The sequence below is a fragment of the Nilaparvata lugens genome, chromosome 11 (genome assembly GCF_014356525.2).
Source record: "Nilaparvata lugens isolate BPH chromosome 11, ASM1435652v1, whole genome shotgun sequence".
NCBI classification, from domain to species: domain Eukaryota; kingdom Metazoa; phylum Arthropoda; class Insecta; order Hemiptera; family Delphacidae; genus Nilaparvata; species Nilaparvata lugens.
In genome coordinates this window covers 4429648-4452469 of record NC_052514.1, presented here as the reverse complement: position 1 = coordinate 4452469, position 22822 = coordinate 4429648, and the positions used below count along the sequence as shown (strand labels likewise).

The window sequence follows — 22822 nt, the reverse complement described above, 5'->3', positions numbered from 1 at the left end:
TAAATCCAGAATGAATTTGTTCCCGACTTGACTGAATTGCTGTGACAGATTAATATTTTGGTAGTATGCGCGGGTGTAGAGTATTCATGAGGGTGTATTTTTAATTTATTTCCACTTTTCGTTACAATTTGTGTTTATTATCTAAACATTGAGAATGTTATCAACATATTGCCATTTAAAATCAAAAACTTAAGTTTATTGTTACCTTTAAAACATAATCTAAGAGCATCTTTTAGGCTAAGCTCATCTTATTTCATTGGCAAGACAAATTGAAATCTGGCCTATCTAAGGAACTACCGTTCATGATGATCAGTGGTTTGGAAAGGCCTAAAGAAAACTTTGTATTTTGTATTGATTGAAAACTTGAAAAAAGTACTTAATAATATTGTCTTGATTTCATACATGCTTCTTGTATTGAATTAAGTGTTTCGACCGATTTGAATCTAGCCGGCTTAATGAAGTGTTTATATTCAACATGTTAATGTTCAGAACGTGTTCATCAGCACATTTGTAGAATACAAACACTTGTTGATGAAATTGACATCTTCGAGATGAATCTTTTTAAATTAACACTTGTTGAGAAAAAAAATTCTTCAATAAATAATTAACTGGCTTGTCGGCAATTCATGCTAAATGTTTCTTGTGGAACTACATCATGTTTTGTAGACCTACAGTAGCTAATTAAAAAAAAGCAAAATTAATATTTTTGACATCCTCAAGTTTATTTTATCATAACATGATATGTCGTTTCACTTGAATTGTTTTGTGTGATTCGATTATTATTGATGGTGAATCGTTTGAAATATCATGTAATGAAAATAATAAGATTAATTGACATCCTTAAGAGTTATTTCCCCATAATTATCAATATGTTATTTCACTTCAATTTTGTTTTGGCTGCTTCAACAGAACATGTAGGCCTACTTCACTTTTTTAGTGTCAAATAGGAGTTCTTAAATTGTTGTTAAAAATTTGTGTTTGATATTCTCAATCAATTGATCAAGGAACATGCATTTTTTTAATTGAATAAATTTTGTCTGGTTTGATAAATAATTAACAGTTTGTACTCAAACAGATACATTTTTTTGTCTCTTTTATTCATAATTTATTTATTCATAATTTTTACAAAGTAACTGATTGGGAGAGAAAAACTAAGGATACTCCTTGTACTATTTCTCTCCCAAATTTAGATAACATTTTAAAAGTCTTGATGATGTACTATTGATTTCATATTTGTTTGAAATTATTACACCTGTAATAAACCTGTATCAGCTACCGTTTATAGAAGGTATTGATTGACATGACAGAGGTTCGGCAACGTTGTTCGCCTATCTTTCTCCACTGCCATTATAACGTGGACCTCACTACAGTCAATGTACCAACAATAACTATTTATTATGACAATTTTTCCCCAGACTAAAAATTAATCTTATCTAGAAACATTGACAATCAATTTTTTACTGACTAGTTTTTTCTTTAGTCAATGGACCAACAATAATATTATTTATCAGTCTATGACAATTTTCCCCCCACTAATTTAATCTACAAACATTTTATGACAATCCATTTCTTCACAGACTGAAAGAATTATCTAGAAAGTTCTGCGTTGTTTTTGGTGATTAGAGCTAGATTGAGGTGGAGTACTAGGCCTATATTGATATTCACTTAAGACAGTCAGAATCGGTTGGAAGGGAAATGTAGGTTTCATCTATTAGTAATCCTGACACGTTAGACTATTAAATTTTTAGCTTTTGTTTAATTTTAAGCTGACAGTTTGAAGTGAAAATTACACTATGGATAGGCACACGTTTAGTCTTATAAAAGATACTTCAAACTTTATTTCGCTCTCAAACTTGTTAATTGCCTTTAATGTCTGAAAAAGGTGAATCATTTCACCATAACATACAATAGGACTCAAGGTAAACACAAGATAAATGAGTATTTTTGAATCTACGCTGTTTAAAATATGGTGATTTATGACTATTTATCCCAGAGTTGAAGCTAATCTAATCTAGAAGCATTTTATGACAATCTATTTTTTGCAGACTGAAGTCTAACACATAGGCTTTGAACAATTTTAAAAATCAACAAATCATAGTGGAGGTTTGTGTAGGCTCAACTTTTATATTGAATATGAAGTATAGTTATAATAATAATAATAAATCATGGCTGGCTCAGGTCTGGTGTCAGGGTTTTCAGGTCGCAACTGATCAATTTCAGGGCCTCTCACATGACCTAACGACTGCTTTTTTAGGCAGCCGGCACCGACTAGTATAGATGATGAGAATATATTAATGTTGGATCAAATAATGATAAAATTTATGTATTCAGGGCTACTCATTTTTATTTATAAAATAACATCATAGTACCTTTTTTTGAAAAGTTTTTAATATAAAATAACAGATTAAAAACAGAAATTGTACTGTACCCAAAAAAGGTACTATGATGTTAAATCTAAAAGATTTAAAGATGAAAAAGTCAACAATTTCAACCAAATACAGTGAAACACAAGTTGCTTCCATAAGGAAAGTTCAAACGATTCAAAGTTTAAATTATATTCTAAGAAATAATTATTTATCTTAAAATTCCCACAAATAAAATATGATTTCAACAATTGTTTTAAAACAGTGAGAACAAGTTGTTTTTGTTGAGCAATGTTCAACTAATTTGAAATTTAGAATGTAGACGTCCATTTTCATAGATTGTTTTTATAATTTACAATCAAATTTCATGGATAATGTCTAAGATCTGAGGAAATACCCAAATTATTGGATTATATTTTAGCTTACTGAAAGATTATTTTTCCAATCACGAAACAATTCTATTGAACCAAGGATGAAATCACTAGCTGTGATTTTTGTTTGCGTGATTTGTGATAAAATAATGGTTTATTACAGGTGTAGCTGATACAGGTGTAATATTAACTGTTCATTCTTCTTCAAAATAATCAATTATATTTTATTAAGCAAGAATTTTATACTTTTCAAAAATTCTCATGGAATTTTTTTCTTATTTAGCTCCAAAGTTCTACAACCTGCTGCCCTTGGAGATAAGGCAGTGCAAGATACGATCAAGGGTTTTGAGAGGTGTCTAGAGATTTGTAATGGAATGTGAGAATATTGTGTAATGTGTGACCTTTTTTAGAATTTTCATGTAAACTTTTATACCATAATATTGTACAATATACTTCGAAGCTAAAATTTATAAACTAGTATCATCGATACTGTTATGTAATATGTGTCATTTCATATGCGACTGTCGGCCTCAGTAACTACATTTTAGCGCTAGTTTTGTAATCAATTTTATATCACCATCTCAAACAGGTTTAGTACCTCGGGATGCAAATACTCAATTGGCATTGCATTTTATTTTGTAATAGTATTTTCACATGATGTAAAATTTGTATTGCTTTTATTATGTATTTCTAAGATGTTGTAATTCTATATCTCTGCCAATAAAACATTTTCAATAAACAAATAAATTCAGTACAAGAATAACCGTTGAATTTGGTTGGATCGTAGCAATTCTAAAATATTAAATTACATAGTTATAACAAATTATCTTGAAAATCGCCATCCAACAAGAGGAAAAACTGAAAGTAGATTTGTACATGACAAATCAAATAAATTGTATTATTAAAAAAAAAATTTCATAATGAATTTTCATAATTAAGATGAAAGAAATATTTTGTTAATTAATTATTAATTATACATTGTTAAAAGACGATCTGGCAACAGAGCAAAGTGAGAAAGAGAGCGCTATCCACTTTGTTGAATGATGGACAAAGATAGCAATACCATTGCTAATCAAACTCTGTCATTATAACGTGGACCTCACTATAGAGGGAAAACTGAGTTAATGGGAAAGTGGTAGAATTCACATTAATCTGTCTGTATTCTTTAAGGAACAGGCGAGTTTAAATCAAAATTACCAACAAAAGGTTTAACATTTTCATAAGCGATTATGCTTATATATACATTTACTAGTAGTTATGTGAACAGTAGACCTCACGCAGTATTCTCATCCACAAGTACCTGATTGAAACTATAGACCTCATGGAAATACAGCAATAGACTGGCTTCTCCACACATCTGTGTAATCACTTTTCAGCTGATTTATGATGAATAACTCTATAGTCTGATTTTAACTCTAATATTGGCGTATGAAGGAGGCTCCTTTTTCCTTCTATATTATCCTTGAAATGCAAAATTTCCAAAAACCTTGTATATACGTCGACGCGCAATTAAAAAAGGAACATACCTGTCAAATTTCATGGAAATCTATTACCGCGTTTCGCCGTAAATGCGCAACATATAAGCATTTTAACATTAAGAGAAATGCCAAACCGTCGACTTGAATCTTAGACCTCACTTCGCTCGGTCAATCAAACAGTGTCATTAAAACGTGGACCTCACTATAGAGCGAAAACTGAGTTAATGGGAAAGTGGTAGAATTCACATCAATCTGTCAGAATTTTGTTTAGTTATATAAAATTTCTTGCCGTTCAACCAATGATGACAGTTTGAAGTGAATCTTAGTCTAGATATCATGATGTGTTTTTGTATGTTTTTTTGCGGGGTTTTTAATCAGTTTAATTGACTCTCGAGTGGTTAGCAGACCAGCTATAAAAATGAATGTGATTCGGCTGATCAGTTTTCATTATTCTGTGACTGTGATCTGTGTGAACATGTCTCACATTGTTGAATAGCTGAGATTTTGTTTGCGTGATTTGTGATAAAATAATGGCATGCGTCCAATATTTTCCGTGTGTTGTGCTGGTGAGTGATTTTGTGTATTGGGAAAAGTGATTCAAATTATGGGGAATTTGAGATTGATTGTGATTCTGGGAAAGTAGCTTTCAGATTGATTTGAATTTCTTTGAAAGTGCTCCATAGCTTGAAGGGAATCTTGGGAAGTTCTCATTAACTTGATTAGAATTACTTTTCTTATCACTGTACAAACAAATTTATTGTGAAGTAAAATGCAATAGTCATGAAAGTTATTACAATGCCCTAAATCTAATATCGTAATTGAATTTAGAATAAAATTAGATTTTTGTATTAAGGATTTTTTTAAAATGTATTCAAATTAGATAACAATTCAATCCATAGTTTTTGTTCCAAGTTGTTGATGCTTGAAGAAAATATAAGGTACCAAGTACTCCTGTTAATGGAGTATAAGACAAGTCAGGTCTATAATTTTAGATAACACTAAGTTTACATCATTCAAAACTAAGTAAATCAAAACTAGTTTTGGTTTGAAAGAAACTCGTGTACACTATAAAATAATCTATCAACTAAATATTTCTCTAAGATCTTCAAATCACCATTACTTTTAATCATAACTTAGTTTCAAATCATCATTACTTAGTTACATAACTATCCTTATTCAGTAATTTCGTTCATCTATGAGAAGGACTTGAACACATCACACTGATGATTCATTATAATGTGAGAAATATGGTGGAAGTTATGCTAAGGTTATAATAAGCAAGCATCATAGAAAATTATTTTAATAAAATAATTGCAATAAAAAAATCATAAGCAAGCATCATAGAAAATTATTTTAATAAAATAATTGCAATTAAAAATTCTTGGTGAATTTTTGAGAACAGTACGCTCCAGGCTTGAAAATAGGATAGTAGGGTAAGACTACAGTTACTATTATAAACAGAATGAAAAGTTTTAGTAAACTGTATGTGTTATACAGTAACTGTAGGTGAGAAGCTATATGAATCAAATCATTTTCAATTCCCAATTATCCATACTGTGTAGCCTAAAACCAATCAAATAATAGGTTATCAAAGATTAAAAAATACTATTTGTTTAATGTGGAAATTTTGAGAATAACTTTGCTGTGTTTCACCAGCCACAATCAACAACCATCTACTGATAGATGGGTAGTTTTACCCGGTACATCTTGACAGAAATTCTATCCCAATTTTCATTGTATTATAGCAATTGCAAAGTTGCAAATTTTGAATAGTATTTTTAACCACATTTACTGTTTGTTAGATGTTTTTGTCGAATGTAAGACATTAAATGTTTTATTTTCAGAAAACTTTATTATATTCTCATTTCATCCTTTTTTTCTGCTTATTCTAGTTGTTTTAGGTTCCGGTTTCTTGGGAATTTATTAAATCTATAGGTTTAATGGTTCAATATATTCAATAAGTGTCCCACTAACCCTTCATTAGTGTAATAATATTTTGGGTTCAATCTCTTTTATTGGGTTTGTTCTAGATGTCAACCCCGTCAGCGCGACCTCTACACGAGCGCAACCAACAGTTCGTTCGCAGTGCTTCCACTAACAACCCCTCTCCCAATAACACCACCAAAAACAACAACCTCAACAACAACAACAACAGCAGCGCTGTCAAGGTCACTCCCGAGTACAAAAACAACAACGTCAAGGTCACCTCTCCAGAGTTCAACAACAACAACAACAAGCCGGAATCAGCTGATCCGTTGCCATGGCAACATGACGTCACAGACGCCAGACGCGATGAGTCGCTGGCGGTCAGTGTGGTGTGTTCTCCTCCCTCCACCCTCCTAGACGAGGAGGAGGAGAGAGAGCATGAGAGGAGGAGAAGCAGTGAACGGTTTGCGCCCTGTCCCAGCGGAGGAGGGGTGGGGGTGATGGGTAGACGCGGCAGAGGGGAGAACGGCGAGAGAAGGAGACGGAAGGTGGTGTCTAGGGGTGAGTTGAATTTTCATAATTCATGTCTGATACTATTTTATTCAATAATATCGAGGCACCGAGCTTCGCTCGTTATTTTTATTTATTGATAAACAAAACACAATTCTCTAAAATGATCGTGTTTATATTTTATCACAGCTGGCTATATGTCTTCTTATGAATTTCGGGGTATATTTGCGATATTTTGATTTTTCACATACTCATCGCTCACTCACTTTTTTACAATCCACAGCTGTTTAAGCCAAGGATGAATTATCCTTTTAATGTCGTTCAGCGAGTTTCCCAAGGATGAGACCTAGTGTAATCGAATTTTTATATCATAAACCTACTATGTTCCAATTTTCGTGAAAATCGTTCGAGCAGTTTTAGAGATCCGTTCAACATAAATAGCCAGATATAAATATATAAAAATACAGAATTTACTCGGTTAATGTAATAGGATAGCGACTTGAAATCGTCGCAACCTCTCAAAAATGAAAATATTGAGTACACCATTGTCGAACTTAAGTAAAACTCTCTAGATGCTAGTGATCTATAGTGATTACAATCATGTTATAATGGCAGTGTTTGATTAGCAATGGTATTGCTATCCTTGTATACCATTCAACAAAGTGGATAGTGCTGTCTCTTTCTTCCTTTTCTCTGTTGCCAGATCGTCTTTTAACAATGTAGTATTAATAATTAACAAAATATTCCATCTTTAAAATGAAAATTCATTATGAAATTATTGAAAAATATAATTTATTACTCAATAAAATATAATTGATTATTTTAAACGAGAATGAACCGTTAATATTACATCAATAAACCTCTATCAGCTACCGTCTATAGAAGGCATTGACAAGACAGAGGTTCGACAATGTTGTTCTCCTATCTTTCTCCACTGCCATTATAACATGGACCTCGCTATAGCAAAGTACTGTGAATCAACTCTGGTTTTCAAACAAGGAAATTGAATGATTCTATGATACATTCATTGAATTTTTAATGTTTTAAATGCTGTTCTCATCGTTGAAATTTGTGGAATTCTTTAACAATTGTGAGGTTCTGGTGAAATTAATAATAATAATAATAATCTTTATTTCCGTATAAAAAAAACAAAATAATTACAAAATTGCAGAAATTTCACATAATATACAGAAATATTCTACCATGCAAATATTCTACCATGCAATAAATTCGCATGTTATACTTCTTTGCACTCCGACTTGTCCTTATTTCGAATAAATTGTTATTAGAATCTCATTCTATCATATCCTATATCCCTTACCATACATAGTGCCGGTTGCACAAAAGCCGAATAAATTTTAACCGTGATTAATTCCACGGGAACCAATCAGAGAAGCCGTTTTATCAAAAAGACCTTCTCTGATTGGTTCTCGTAAAATTAATCACGGTTAAAATTTAATCGGCTTTTGTGCAGCCGGGCAATAGCCTTTTATTGATTGATTGACATAATAAGTACATCATCAGCCTTAAGCTGGGTTTACACCAAAGTTATTAACAAAATGTTGATAACTTAATCCTCTTAGATTCTATTAGATTGAACATAATGTGTATGATAAGTTATGTTCAATCTAATAGAATCTATAAGGATTAAGTTATTAACATTTTGTTAATAGCTTTGGTGTAGACCCAGCCTTAGAGTTAGTTTCTTCAGTGTGATGATGTCCTGCACCAGGTCGAAACGATCTTCACTAATAGAAAGTGAATTTTCCACTTTATAAGTGTTTTTAAATTCAAGTTTCTAGTTCCAAGTTATAAATTGTGGTTTGTTCAAATGAAATTGTGAATATTGTTGCAGGATCAGTTGGCTCGCACGGTCGACGCCATGGCAGATCGCCGCGGCGTGAGAGAGAGACAGACAAAGAGACTGAGACGGAGACAGGTGACTCTTCGTCCAAGGAGAATGAAGACCTAGAACAGGTAAGGGTGCTGGTTTTGCTATTTTTGAAGTATTTGTCATTAATTTAGATTAATTTAATTGACCGAGCGAAGTGAAGTCTAAGATTCAAGTCGACGGTTTGGCATTTCTCTTAATGTTCCAATGTTTAAATGTTTAGGCTGTATGTTTTTATGTTGCGCATTTACGGCGAAACGCGGTAATATATTTTCATGAAATTTGACAGGTATGTTCCTTTTTTAATTGCGCGTCGACGCATATACAAGGTTTTTGGAAATTTTGCATTTCAAGGATAATATAAAAGGAAAAAGGAGCCTCCTTCATAAGACAATATTAGAGTAAAAATCAGATTATAGAATATTATTAATCATAAATCAGCTGACAAGTGATTACACAGATGTGTGGAGAAGCCAGTCTATTGTTGTATTTCCATAAGGTCTATAGTTTCAATCAGGTACTTGTGGATGAGAATACTGCGTGAGGTCTACTGTTCACAGAACTACTAGTATAGTAAACTATCTATTGTTGAAATAAATTGAGATTATCTAGATTGGAGAAGGAAGTTTTCTGAATTGTCATAATATATAAGTGACAATATTACCCTGTCAATAGACTGTGACGAAGAATAAACTAACTAAAGCCGTGAGGTCCATTAACGACTCAAATTATATTCTTCAAAGGCCGGTTTCAGAGCTCGGGATTTGGCTAATTTCTAGATTATAAACAGCTGGAGTAAGAAAATTTGCTTTCCGAAACGGGGCGTAGTCAAAGTCACGTTTGAACTAAATTTCAAAAAGCTGGAAAATTAAACACAAAATATAATAAAAAGAAAATAGTGTAAAGTTTCAGCTATTTTGAAGAATTATTTAGAAATTCTTAATTTCATCAAGGATAAACCTTTCCAATTATAGAAATGAAAAAATAAAAGCTGCGACTACTGTTATAAAAACTGCGACTACGCCCCGTTTTGGAAAGCCAATTTTCTTACTCCAGCTGTTTAAAGTCTAGAACTTAGCTAAATCCCGAGCTAAGTAGTTGTAACTTTGAAATGACCAAAACTGTTTTTTTCCATTATATAAACTCATTGATTTTTTCCCCATTTTCAGATACGGACGCCAGTGAGCGGGGGTGCGTCGCGACGTTGCAGCACTCTTATGGTGGTATCACCGCCGGCGCAACGAAACCGGGCACCCTTGGCGTCGCAACAGGCGTCGTTCTCGGGTGAGGAGGAGGCTGGTGGTGGGGGTAGTGAGGGAGGAGTAGGAGGAGAGGGCAGCCTGTCGAGGAGTAGCACTGAGGAGAGTGAGGAGGAGTTGAACGAGCCTAAGCATGATCCTGATGCCTCGGCTGAGGTAGGTTTTATAATTTTATGGAAAAATATTGTTGGAGGATAAAATAATCCTCCAAAAATAGCATACAGTATCTATAGTAGATACAAAATAGTATGTTTGGAAAACTATTGTTGGAAGATTAGATTAGATTAGAGTTCTTTACTCATGGATGATTTGATGGTTGAAAAAATTACATAGGCTCAGATGGATGTTGTATGAAATGAATACAATATAAATGAAAAAAATAGATGAAAATTAAATGAATCGGAGTGACAACTAGTTGGGAAAATTAATATTGAAATGAATTTTAAGTTGACAAATTGTTCAGAATTATTATTATTAAATGAAAATCCTAAATAAATGCTGCAAATCACCCCGAAGACCTCTGCTACTGCAGACATTGACAACAGAGCTAACAGCTAGATGGAAATTCGATGAGAACTTCTATCCAAAAATTAGTTGCCAGCCCGGGAATCGAACCCGGTACCTCCCAATTTGCAGAATTTATTTAGGATTTTCGTTCAATAATAATTATATATTAATTAGCATTTGAATAAATGCATTCTCTATTTAATTCCATCTGTAACTAGTTGGCCGCTATGGCTTCGTAGAAAATGAGCGCTGCTATCCAGAGATTGTCAGTTTGGTGTAAGGGCAAGCATTCCTGACTAGCAATTGGGAGGTACAGGGTTCGATTCCCGGGCTGGCAACTAATTTTTGGATAGTAGTTCTAATCGAATTTCCATCTAGCTGTTAGCCCTGTTGTCAATGTCTGCAGTAGCAGAGGTCTTCGGGGTGATTTGCAGCATTTATTTAGAATTTTCGTTCAATAATGATTATATATTAATTAGCATTTGAATAAATGCATTCTCTATTTAATTCCATCTGTAAATTGTTCAGAAGATGACAAAGGCGGTAAACAGTTGAAAATTCTGTCTCATTAGATATTCTGTTATTTGTTATATTGTTATCATGTAACAGCGAGTTGAGTGTAAGAGAGGGCCTACTGTGCTCTAACTTCGCTCTTCAGGGAAAATAAAGGCAGTCATTCTATTTTATTCTCATTTTAAAGATTCAATTTTTTTCTCTTGTCTACAACTGATCTAAGAAATTTTTCAATACAAAGAATCAATATTCAAGAAAGGAATATAATTTAGTATATTTTCTAGTTAGTTATTTTTTGAAAGAATTCGAGTAACATTGGGCTCTTCATGAAAATGGGTTTTGTTGAAATAACTTCATTTCCAGACAATGGGCTAACGTTTCTCTGACAATGGGGTTTTTGTCAATTATTTATTGTGTAATTTATGCAATCTTCTAACTGTAATCTATTCTGATCCAGTTTTTTGTTATCAAGTCAAACATCAATTTCATTGATTCAACATAAATTTGTACTTACAACATAATTTAGTCCATATTTCAAATCAAGTCACAATTCCGTTGATGTAATCAGTGTGAAATCCTCATAAATTTACTCCGAACATGATATGGGAATTCTATTCTATTACATCTAATGTAATGGCGGTCTCAATTTTATGAGATGTGTTCTTCTCTCTTATAAGAATTTCTTATCAGAATGAATTTCAGTAATGAGAGTAGAATATAATAATGTGACGGTAGTAATCTCATGATGGGTACGGCTGTCCTTTTATCAAAATCAAATCAGATTTTATTATCATAATGGATTCTAGTAATGATAATGGATACTACAGGACTGATACTAAATCAGACTTTACTATCAAAATGAATTAAAGTAATGAAAGTAAAAGGCCTAACAAGATTAATGGATTAGCGATGTTGTCATTCATTTGCGATGTTTTCTGTGACCATAAATCATAAATCCACTACAGTGGAATCCACTTTAATCTGGCAGCACATTCCTTCCAAATAACATCAGTGTTTTCCATTCAATTAATGCTGACAGTTTAAAGTGAGTCTTTCTATAATGAGAACAACTTCAAACGGTCATCATTCCTTATTAATTCCACTATAATTGACCGAGCGAAGTGAGGTCTAAGATTCAAGTCGACGCTTTTCCATTTCTCTTTATGTTTAAATGTTTATATGCTGCGAAACTCAGCAATAGATTTTCATGAAATTTGACAGGTTTGTTCCTTTTTGAATTTCGCGTCGTCCTATACATAAGGTTTTTTTTAAAATTTTGCATTTTAAGAATAATACAAAAGGAAAAGGAGTTTCCTTCGAACACCGAATATTACCGTAAAAATCGGACTATATAGAATTATTCATCAAAATCAGCTGTCGAGTGGACTATAAAGCTGCGTACACATATTCGTGCTTCCAACCCGCACCGAGCACGCTCCTCCCTCGTACCGCCCTCGTACCACCATCGAACCACAGTCGCACCGCCCACGCACCGAACGTTACGGAAGATGTTAGATCTTCTCGCGTTCCCCGGTCGAACCATTGTTGCTCGCCGGTCGATCATCAATCGCTCTGCTGGAGTGACGTTCGGTTGCGGAGCAGAGCGACAGTCTGTACGCACCTTAATACTACCCGTTCAAAAACATAGAACATCTCGAAAAAAATGTATATCTTTCCATCAACGTTAGTTTACAGTTGTTTAACTAACTTTGTCTTTCCGTAAGCTGAAGCCATGATTCTAGTTTGGAGTTATTGATAGAAAACATTTTTTTTACATTTTTCTTTTTAATCTGATGATTATAATTGCAAAAAATATTATTGAAAAGAAATCGATTTCTTAAATCAAGTTATGCCTACCTCTCAATATGAAATAAATAATATTATTAATTTTCACTGAACAGTATGAGCTGTGGAGCGTCAATTGAACCACGAAATCCTAAATTGAATACAGAAAATCATTACTGCAAGAGCTAATCTCTTGTCATTAATCTACTGTTAAAAGTGAGAAATGAAACACTTATTGAAATGGGCTGCTTTTAAATTAATAAAACAAAATAAAACTTGTAGCACCCTTTATTTATTAAAAAACTTAAAATAGTTGAACAAACTATTTCGGTTTTAGAACCGAAACTAGTTGTTCAACTATTTTAAGTTTTTTAATAAATAAAGGGTGCTACAAGTTTTAGTGAAAAATGAAGTTTGTAGGAAATCAACATTATGGTAGTTTATTTTGTCAACACACCGATTTTCCGCCAACACGACAACACAGAATGTTCTCTGAAGGGTTGATTGGATTGGCGTATCGACGGCAGCCAGACCTGATAACAGCGCTCACACTCACATTCTGGGACGACACGTCACGGTACGATAGGGCAGAAAGCTCTATGTTTATTTTAGGATTTTTCTAGACATTTTAAATTGATAAATGATTTATTAATTTTTGAGAAAACATAACAACAGGTCAATGTAACTTACTGAGCGTGAGATCTACTGTTCACAGAACTACTATAGTGAGGTCCACGTTATAATGACAGTATTTGGTCAACTTTGATTTTGCTATCCTTGTCTATCATTCGACAAAGCCGGTGGTACTATCCTTTTCTAGGTCCACAACGGTGCCAATTATGTTTTTGACAGTGTAGAAATATGATTAATTAATGCAGAGAATCGGCATCGCTATTCTTCTATCTTTATCCACTGTCATTATAACGTGGACCTCACTATAGTACTATCTATTTAACCAGAACTGACAGTTTGAAGTGAAACTCACTGTAGAAAATAAACGAAATTCAGTTTTATTTATTTATTTATTTATTTATTTATTTATAAGGTTAGCAAAAAAATACAAGAATCGGAAAAGAAAAAACAGGCTATTGCCTAAAACTTCTTCAATTTCCTAATTTAGTTTTAAATTGTCCAAATATTATAGGTTATGTCCATTCAAATTTCTACACCAAATCACAATCTAAAATTAAAATATAAATTAGAATAAAAACTACAATAAACTATGTAAGCTGTATAGTGGGGTCCACTGTCAGTATTTCCCTCATCTATTACATTAATGCTTCCCCATTCAGCCAAAGCTGACAGTATTAAGTGAATCTCATGCTACGGCATTGAAACGTCAGTGATTTATGATGATGACTAGTGGAGTATTTGTATAGAAAGCAGTATTCAATCAATAACCACATAACTACAATAGGTAGGCGGGTTGTAAATAGCAGTAGAATACATGTTGTGTTGATATTGATGGTCTTTTGAGTTCAATGAACTGATGCGCGAATTGTGATTGGTTCCTACAGTAATAATGGCGGTAATGATCCTCTATTTGAGATGAATTCTACGCATAAAGTTCGTGGGGCAGTAAGAGTGAAGTTCGGTCGCGCATACATGATGTATGATGTATTAGGTTGTGTTTTGCGTGTTTTGTGTTGGCAACTTTAAATTTATTCATTTATCTGTTGAATTTATGTACACATAATTAACATGAAATATTATTGAATTTATTTATTGCTTCATACAGTGTACGATTACAAAGTTCCTGAAAATGTTCCACATAAATGAACAGAGACAGTTTTTCACACAACAAAACCAATAATAGAGTTCCATATTATTATTTCTACTCATAATAAAAAAGTCCAAGTTATCATTGCTGGCATGTCAACAGTCCATGATGATACTATTCTGAGAGCACAAAAGATCTTAGTCTCAGCATTTGACACATGAAACTAAAGACGTCGTTAATTTCCGGACCATCACTTATATTTAAAATGTCGTTCAGGCAATTCAGAGAGTATTTCCTCAGTATTTTTGTCTGAAACCGCTATATAAATCACAATGTAGAAAAATGTGCTCCAGCGTTTCGTCTGCTTCAAAGTCACCACACAATAGACAAGGCACCTGAGGGTTGATTGTATACTTGACACCTTTCAAGTGGAGAACGTATTATGGAAATAACTAGTATCCTTTTAAACGTTTTTGGATTAACACTATTAGTTTCTTTAGTCACGCCATTTTCAAGTGTCAAGAAGAATTTCAGTCTTTTTTGACACTTGTAAACTAGTTTTTAATTGCTGAAACTAGTAGTGTTTTTGTAAAGAAAAAATTACTAATTATTTCTATAATAATTAAACAATTAAGTAGCCCTACCAAAAAGATTAATTATTTACACTCATATATTAATAATTCATAATTAATACAGTAGAGCCTAAATTAATTTTGACAAATGCATAAAAATAGTGTGTCCAATCAAGTGAATAAGGAAATTGAAGTGAATTCGATTTGTGTGTGATATCCTTAGTCCTAATTCTATCCATATTCTGTGTTATCAGATTGTAATGGTGAAGATTATTGGACATTTGTAAGAATTTTTGATAATTCGATTGAAATTGACAATAATATTATTGTTGTATTTGAGTGACTGTGGGATAGAATGGTTTGCGCTATTCAAACTTTGAAATTTCAAATTTCTTGAGTAGGCTATTGATTGAGTTGATAGAGTTGGTTGAAGATATTTTTGGTGATTACTCAAAAAAGAATATGAATAGATCGATAATTATTGAAACAGTGATTGGATACGTTGTGAATGGTGTTGATGTGCCATTATGCAGGAGTGTATCAAAGAAGATACGTTTCAAACCTCGTGTCAAGTTTGAGGTTAGTTATTTGAGAGGTATATAATGTATAATTCAAGTCAAAATTGTTATTGAAACTGAATTTAATGAGAATGCCATTTTTCAATTTAGCACGGCCTAAAGTAGTTTTTTCCAAGTTTGAGCTCTTTTGAGTGTTCAGAGTTTTAATTTAATTCAACATTTCCAATTGGATAATTTCCATTTATTTCGCTATTTCATTTATTTTACTTCATAAATCATGGCTATGATTGGTTGATTTCAATTCTGTCTCTAGTTTTCTTAAGCTACGTTTACACCAAAGTTAATAACAAAATGTTAATAACTTAATCCTTATAGATTCTATTAGATTGAACATAACTTATCATACATATGATGAACATATGTGTTTGTCAAGTTCCGTTTAATCTAATAGAATCTATAAGGATTAAGTTTTTAACATTTTATTAATAACTTTGGTGTAAACCCAGCTTTAGAATAATTCCAGTAGTCCTAGATGACGTTATGTTTCCTTCATTCTCCAATATTTTAGTATAATGTGGCTGTAAAATACCATAAACACATACATTAGTCTACTTATGTGATGTTTTTCTGATGTCACTGATAGATCTCGTCTGATTCCCTCACTCAATATCACTAAACAGTTCCAAGTTGTAGAATCTCGCAAATTTGTAGAGTGTTTGTAAATTCATGTTGTAATCAATATTCTCAATGTGTTGATAGAATTGGCTAACTCGGGACTCGCTGACTCTATGTTAAACTGCCGTATGAATCAAAACTGCTCTGATCGGTGTAGTATTGATTCATATGGCAGTTTAACAAAGAGTCAGCGAGTTCAGAGTTAGCCAATTCTATCAACACTTCTCAATGTTTGCAATCTATGTTATCAAGTAGGCCTACCATATGCTCTGACATCATCTGAGGGTGATGCCCACAAGAGCTCTAGGCTTGTGCTTGGGTGATGAGGCGGATGATGATGGGAGATGAATAGACCTACAATTTTAGGTGGGTTCCAAACCACCGGGAAGCGATTTTACCATTCATGAATCATATTCAGAGGAGTTGGCTCAAGGGGACACCATTTCAACGGGAGTAGCGGGATTATTAATTCATCTAAGCGATAGTCTATCAGAAAGACTACTGAATAAAACTGCACCCTATTTATTATCAAATATCGGGGTACCGAGCTCCGCTCTGGAGTACAAAAGCATATAAAATTTATAACGAAAGAAAACATTATAATATACTTATAGTTCATGCAGAAAGGTTATATCTGATCACAGTGAATTGAGATTAATTCCCAGAGGAATGCAAACATTTCTCTCACAAAAGCATGTTGAATTTTAATCCTGATTAATTTCACGTGAACCAGAGAATACCATTTCAAAAATATAGCTTAACTGATTGGTTCTACTGGAATTAATCAGGATTTAAATTTAACCGGCTCTTGTACAACCGGCACTAAGTACTTGATTGAATTATTACAAAAGTTCAACAACTGAGTCATAATTTTGTCTTAGTCCCACACACATGCACTCGCTCACTCACTTCCATCATCAACAGACGACTAATTTCAGCTGTTTTTCCAAGGATGAATAAATCCTTTTAATGTCCTTCAGCGAGTTTTCTCAGGGATGAGACCTAGTGCAATCGAATTTGTATATTATAAACCTAGTATTTTCTGAATTTCGTGAGAACCGTTGGAGCCGTTTTCGAGATCCGGTGAAATACAAACAGACAAACACCTAAACAAATTGCTCGTTTAATAGTATAGGATGTTTAATAAAAATACTGAATAATGTTGATTTCAGCTTTGAACTACATTTCATTGAAATGATAATCAGTAGTTGTATCAACTTTTCTTCGTACAATTTTCTTTTAATTCTAATTTTTGTTTCCACTCCTTGTTTGTTGAAACAGGACGAGAAAGCAGAACCCGAATCAACTAAGAACGCCGAGGTGGAAGTAGGAGAAGAGGAGGAGGTGAAAGGTGATGTGGAGGAGCTGGAGGAGGAGGACGAAGACGATGATGATGAGGAAGTGGAGGAGGAGGAGGAAGGAGGAGAAGAGGTGAACAGTGATGAGCCCGTTCTGGACTTGAACCGACTTCACCGCGACGTAGATTTAAGTGAGCCGGTTCCGAGTCGTCATGACTGGAGCTTTGCGCCTCCGTTGCCTCAACCTCAGGTTGGTTCAAAGAAAACGGAAATTTTTGGCAAATTTCGTATTTTCTCAATCTAATGATTCGTTGTGGCATAAGGGTGGCCACTTTAGACAGGACAATAGTGTTGAATACAACATGTATTCATACATCGTTGTGTCATCACAGCGATAGGCTTCAAACAAAATTTTTTTGTAACTTCGATTGTTTGCTGTTAGCTGTTTGCTGTTTGATTTTTTCTTCGCTGATCTATTTGAGGTTAGATTAATTTTTCATCATTGTAATGTTTCAGAGATCTATTTATTGTCATTGGTGTTTATTTTATGTTAGAAGCTGATGTAGAACAGCTGATTTTTGTTTGAAGCCTCTCGCTGATGAGATTCCATAAACATGGTATTCATCATCATTCCATAAACATGGTATTCATCATCATTATTATTCTCCAGTATTCGTTATTCCTTCTTTTTCTTCTTCGACATTTTTCTTAGTCAAAATTCAAAACATTTAATCACGACTTGCAGACTGAAAATAGGTAATTGTGAAAAATATAAAACAATAACCCACTGATTGAAGCATGCTTTCGAATCACGGGTGATATATTTTCAACTGTTGACAATGAACCCCATGCGATTCGAAAGCATGCTTCAGTCAGTGAGTAAATATTTCATACTAGCTGGCCCGGTGAACTTCGTACCGCCAAATAGTTCATGGATCTCATGACAAACTTTAGCTGGATGCACACCTGAAGAGGCGCGATGCAGCATTTTGCATCCAGGTGTTTATTGGTTTGAATGGAAGAACTCACACACACTTAATCGGGCATGGCGTGGAACGGTGTGATAAGGCAATCTCAATAAGATCAACACTTTGTATCACCAAGCCGCGCCTCCTCAGGTGTGCTTAGCCTTAGCTTAATATGATGCACTATATTTTTATGAAAATTATCCAACAATCAGTATTTACATTTATGGACTTCTCATGTACTCAGCTAGTTGTGCAGCAGTTTGTATTTTTAGTTATAGTTGAATGCTGCTTGCCGGGAATTGAATGGTATATCTCCTTGCTGCTGATTTTCCCGTGCATATTCTAAATTTACAGCATTTCGAGTTCAACGACCCAAGTTTGGACGTCGTTCGTACCGCGGCATTATTAAGAATTAAAATTTTGTGAATTAGTAGAAAGAGAATTGAAAAAACAGATCTACCGACGGCTGTTGGATGACGCAATGATTATAACAGCTGATTTTTATTTCTGTGTGTGGCCAAATCACAAATTCTCCCATAAGGATTACATGCAAACTTTGAAGGACTGTAGGAAAGAGTCCTGAAGTCGAATTATAAATTTGATAGACCATAAACCTGGTATTGAACATAACGAACAAAACTGAAAAAAAAACATCAAATTCGGTGCACACATTAAAAAGTTATTGAACGTCAAAATTTGAGGCTCGATTTTCATTTATATAGATTTCTCGCAATAAATTATATTATAGTCTGCAAATTGGTGTTGAAACTTGATGAAAAACATAGCAATTTGTAATGAATAAAGAGTGTTAGAATTTAAGACTGTAAAAACGAATATAATGGATAGTTCAAGACTCTTTCTTCTCCCTCATGTTGTTGTTTATTAATTGTTTGTGATTGTGTGTCTGCTTTGCAGCAAGACGAGGCCAGTTCGCTGCGTTCTAGCGCGACGTTCGCGGCCGGACATCGCGCGTTCGAGGCCGCACAGGCGGTGAGTGAAGCAGCTGCAGCCACTCCATCCGACCAACTCCCTCTGTCAGGACGCACCCACATCTCGGTCATCGAGCACCATCATGCTAAGCAGATTCACACGTGAGTCTAAACACTCGTTCTATCCTACAGTGAGATTAACGTTCAAACTTCAAGCTGTGCCATAAGTAAAACAAGTGTCTTCCACACAAGTAAATGGTCCAGGGACTTAAATGGTAAGGTCACCCTGGTCAAGCACTTGGCAAAAGGCTGCTAGCAGACGAAGCTTTTACTTCACCAGCTGGCTGGTGAGGTTGGGTAGAGGTCAGGTCAAGCAGTAGAGGTCCACACAATTGGACTCAGAAATGAATGTCGGTGAGATGAAGGTTATGTAATATGTACCATGTAAATAATAAATAATAAATAATTTTATTTCCATCATAAATTTCACTTGACATTCATTTTAAGTTTTGGAAATTATATGACCACTTTACAAGTTGTGTGGTCATTGTTAGTAATGTATGTAATTTTAATTACTAAATTGTTAAGACATAGATTAATTTTTTTTTGAGTTCAGTTCATCACTTCAAGTTTAAAGTTCAAGTTTTTATTGGGCCAGTTGAACATAGAAGTTACATATAGCCAAGTCACAATTCACATTAAAGAAACATACAATAAATTGCACAGATACAATACATACAATAGACAATAATAAATAAAATAAAACAGATCAGTAAAAGCAAATTTACAATTAGATCAGATAATTTAGTCGCCTGTACATTTCACAGATCAGTAAAAGCAAATTTACAATTAGATCAGATAATTTAGTCTCCTGTACTTGGGTATCAATAGGCAAAAAAAGCATTATATTAAATTGACCAGGGTGTTGTGATCAGCAGTAATGAATTCCTCTACTGAGTAAAATTGATTCACAATCAACCAGGATCTAAGTACTTGGAGAAAACGTTTATTTGGCAAGGATCTAACTTGAGTTGGTAGCAAGTTATGGAATTTGAAGCCTATCACAGGGTAGCTCGACTTGGACTTTTCAAGTCTGCATCTTGGTATACATATACTCTCACGGTTTCTTGTGAAGTGACTGTGAATGTCATTGCTCTTTAGTAGCCTATCCTGCATCTGATGTATATCCTTCAAACATTGATAGATGAACTCATTGATGACGGATAGAATGCCATTTTTAGAAAGAAGGGGCTTACAGTGATCGAGATAGCCCGCCCCAGAAATCACCCGGACCGCTCTCTTCTGAATTAACAGCACTTTAGAAATGCTAGATGCATGACTCCACAATTTCAAACCATAACTCATCCTCGAATGAAAAAAAGCAAAATAGGCCTGTCTGACCACTGAAATTGGCAGTTCAGACATCAGCCTTCTCAGTAAGACAATGCTGCTGAGACTGGAGCACACTATGTCTATATGAGGTTCCCAGAGTAACTTGGCATCAAGAGTGAACCCCAATAATCGGACCGGCTGCAAATACTCACTGACATCTGATAGAGAGAACAATATACTTTGGGTTTTTGCCTCATTCAGATACAATCTGTTTAGTGAGAACCAATCACGAGCTTTATCATTCAGCTCCATCACATCTGCTTTAGCCTGGGTGACACTCTTATTTGCAGAGAACAAGAAAGTGTCATCCGCATAGAACAGCACATTTCCCTCTAGATAGTAGTGCAAATCATTTATTGCTACAAGAAAGAGTAATGGGCCCAACAATGAGCCCTGTGGCACACCCCGTTTTACCAGAAGAGGAATTGAGCACTGATCATTCCAATCTACAATCTGTTTTCTCTCAGAAAGGTAAGACTCAAACACCCGAATTGCGCATTCCTGTAATGCACTTTACAGACATTTTTAGCGCACGACGTCTGTAGCATACTGTAAACTTTAATCACTATTCCCAAAAAGCCAAGATAACCAGCAAGAAGCAAAAAAAATATATAACAAGACAACATACATGAGTAGATCTCCGTACAGCACAATGATATACAAACATACAATTAACAAAAAAAAAAACAAAGCAGCATACAAAAACAATACCCAAACTGAAAAACAACTGGATTCATGAATTTCTAATCAACTCTAAATAAAGAGTAATGCAAAAAAATTCAAACCGGGTTAATTCTTAGAACATCAACATCCGTTTGGACCCATAGCCATGCTTTAATTTTATTTAAAAAATTATTCTTATTACATTTCCTGATATCTATTGGCAAATCATTGAAATATTGTGTACCCAAGTAACTAAAAGAATTTTTTGAAAATCATTGTAAAATCAACTGCTCGTCTAGTATTATAAATCAAGTTATCTGTACCCGTATTTCTACTTTTTTCATAGAATAATCGCAGAACCCTGAATACAAAAAGATACTGAACCGGCAAGACATAATAATTGTTTTTTAAAGTGGGAAAGAGCTTTCACGCCTTGGTTTCTAACTATTCTTATAAAGTGATTTTGAGTAGTTCTAATTTTAAAGGTTCCACCCCAGCATGTTATGCCATATTGCAAATTCGAGTGTACCAATGAATAGTATAGCATTCTTAACACTTTTTCATCACAGAAGTTTCGCAAGTAATAAAATTTCCTGATTGACATTGTCATTTCATTATGCAATTTATTAATTTAGTAATTCCATCTCATTTTCTCGTCAAAGATTAACCCAAGATACCTGAATTGCTGAACTTTTTCTATTTCCTTGTTATCATAAATTAAGTTACAGTCGAAATCGAATGGTCTGGTACTAAAATTTCTAAACTTTGTTTTTCCAACATTTATCTCCATATTATTTTTAAAACACCAGCCGCTCAGCAGCCCAAGGCTCTGAACTACCTTATTGTAAATAACCTGAGGATTTTGAACAGTATATAGTTAGGTGTGGTTATTTATGAATTCAAGTTTACATAGAATTTCTATGTATATGTTTTGCAGGCTGAAGAAAAGACTGAAACGATACGAGGAGGGATTCGAACGTGAGTTTGGATATAAGCCGTCGTCGGCTGATAAGATGGCCAACCCTGACACCAAGAAGATGTGCCTCTCCCTCTCCAAACTCAGGCGAGAACTCAAACGTAAGTCATCTCAAATTAGTTCTATAGTGAGGTCCACGTTATAATGGCAGTGTTTGGTTAGAAATGGTATTGCTATCCTTGTCTATCATTGAGCAAAGCGGATAGCGCTATCTCTTTCTCGCTTTGTTCTGTTGTCAGGTCGTCTTTTAACAATGTAGAAATAATAATTAACAAAATATTTTATCTTAATTGTGTAAATTTATTATAAAATTATTGAAAAATATAATATCGCTTCAAGGAAATAGCTTTCAATGATTAATTAATACATTTTCATAATTAAGATTGAATATTTTGTTGATTTCCACATTGATCTGGCAATATTGCAGAGCTAGAAAATAGCACCACAGAGAAACGATAGCATATCCAATGGTATAGGGCGTTTATGTCGCAACTTTTCCTGTTATCCC

At 34.0% G+C, this 22822-nt stretch overlaps 1 protein-coding gene across 2 annotated transcripts in view; it reads left to right on the top strand.

The window, feature by feature from the left end:
- Positions 1–22822, top strand: part of LOC111062084 (protein FAM13A-like) — a 55855-nt gene that overhangs the window by 19114 nt on the left and 13919 nt on the right. For both annotated transcript variants that reach the window (XR_005572437.1, XM_039437442.1), the window contains exons 8-13: positions 6243–6699; positions 8504–8625; positions 9709–9954; positions 17370–17636; positions 19270–19445; positions 22276–22415. Coding sequence is in view for 1 of the 2 variants with exons in the window: in XM_039437442.1 (XP_039293376.1) it covers positions 6243–6699; positions 8504–8625; positions 9709–9954; positions 17370–17636; positions 19270–19445; positions 22276–22415 (1408 nt within the window). In the remaining variant the exon portion in view is untranslated. The remainder of the gene's footprint in view (positions 1–6242; positions 6700–8503; positions 8626–9708; positions 9955–17369; positions 17637–19269; positions 19446–22275; positions 22416–22822) is intronic.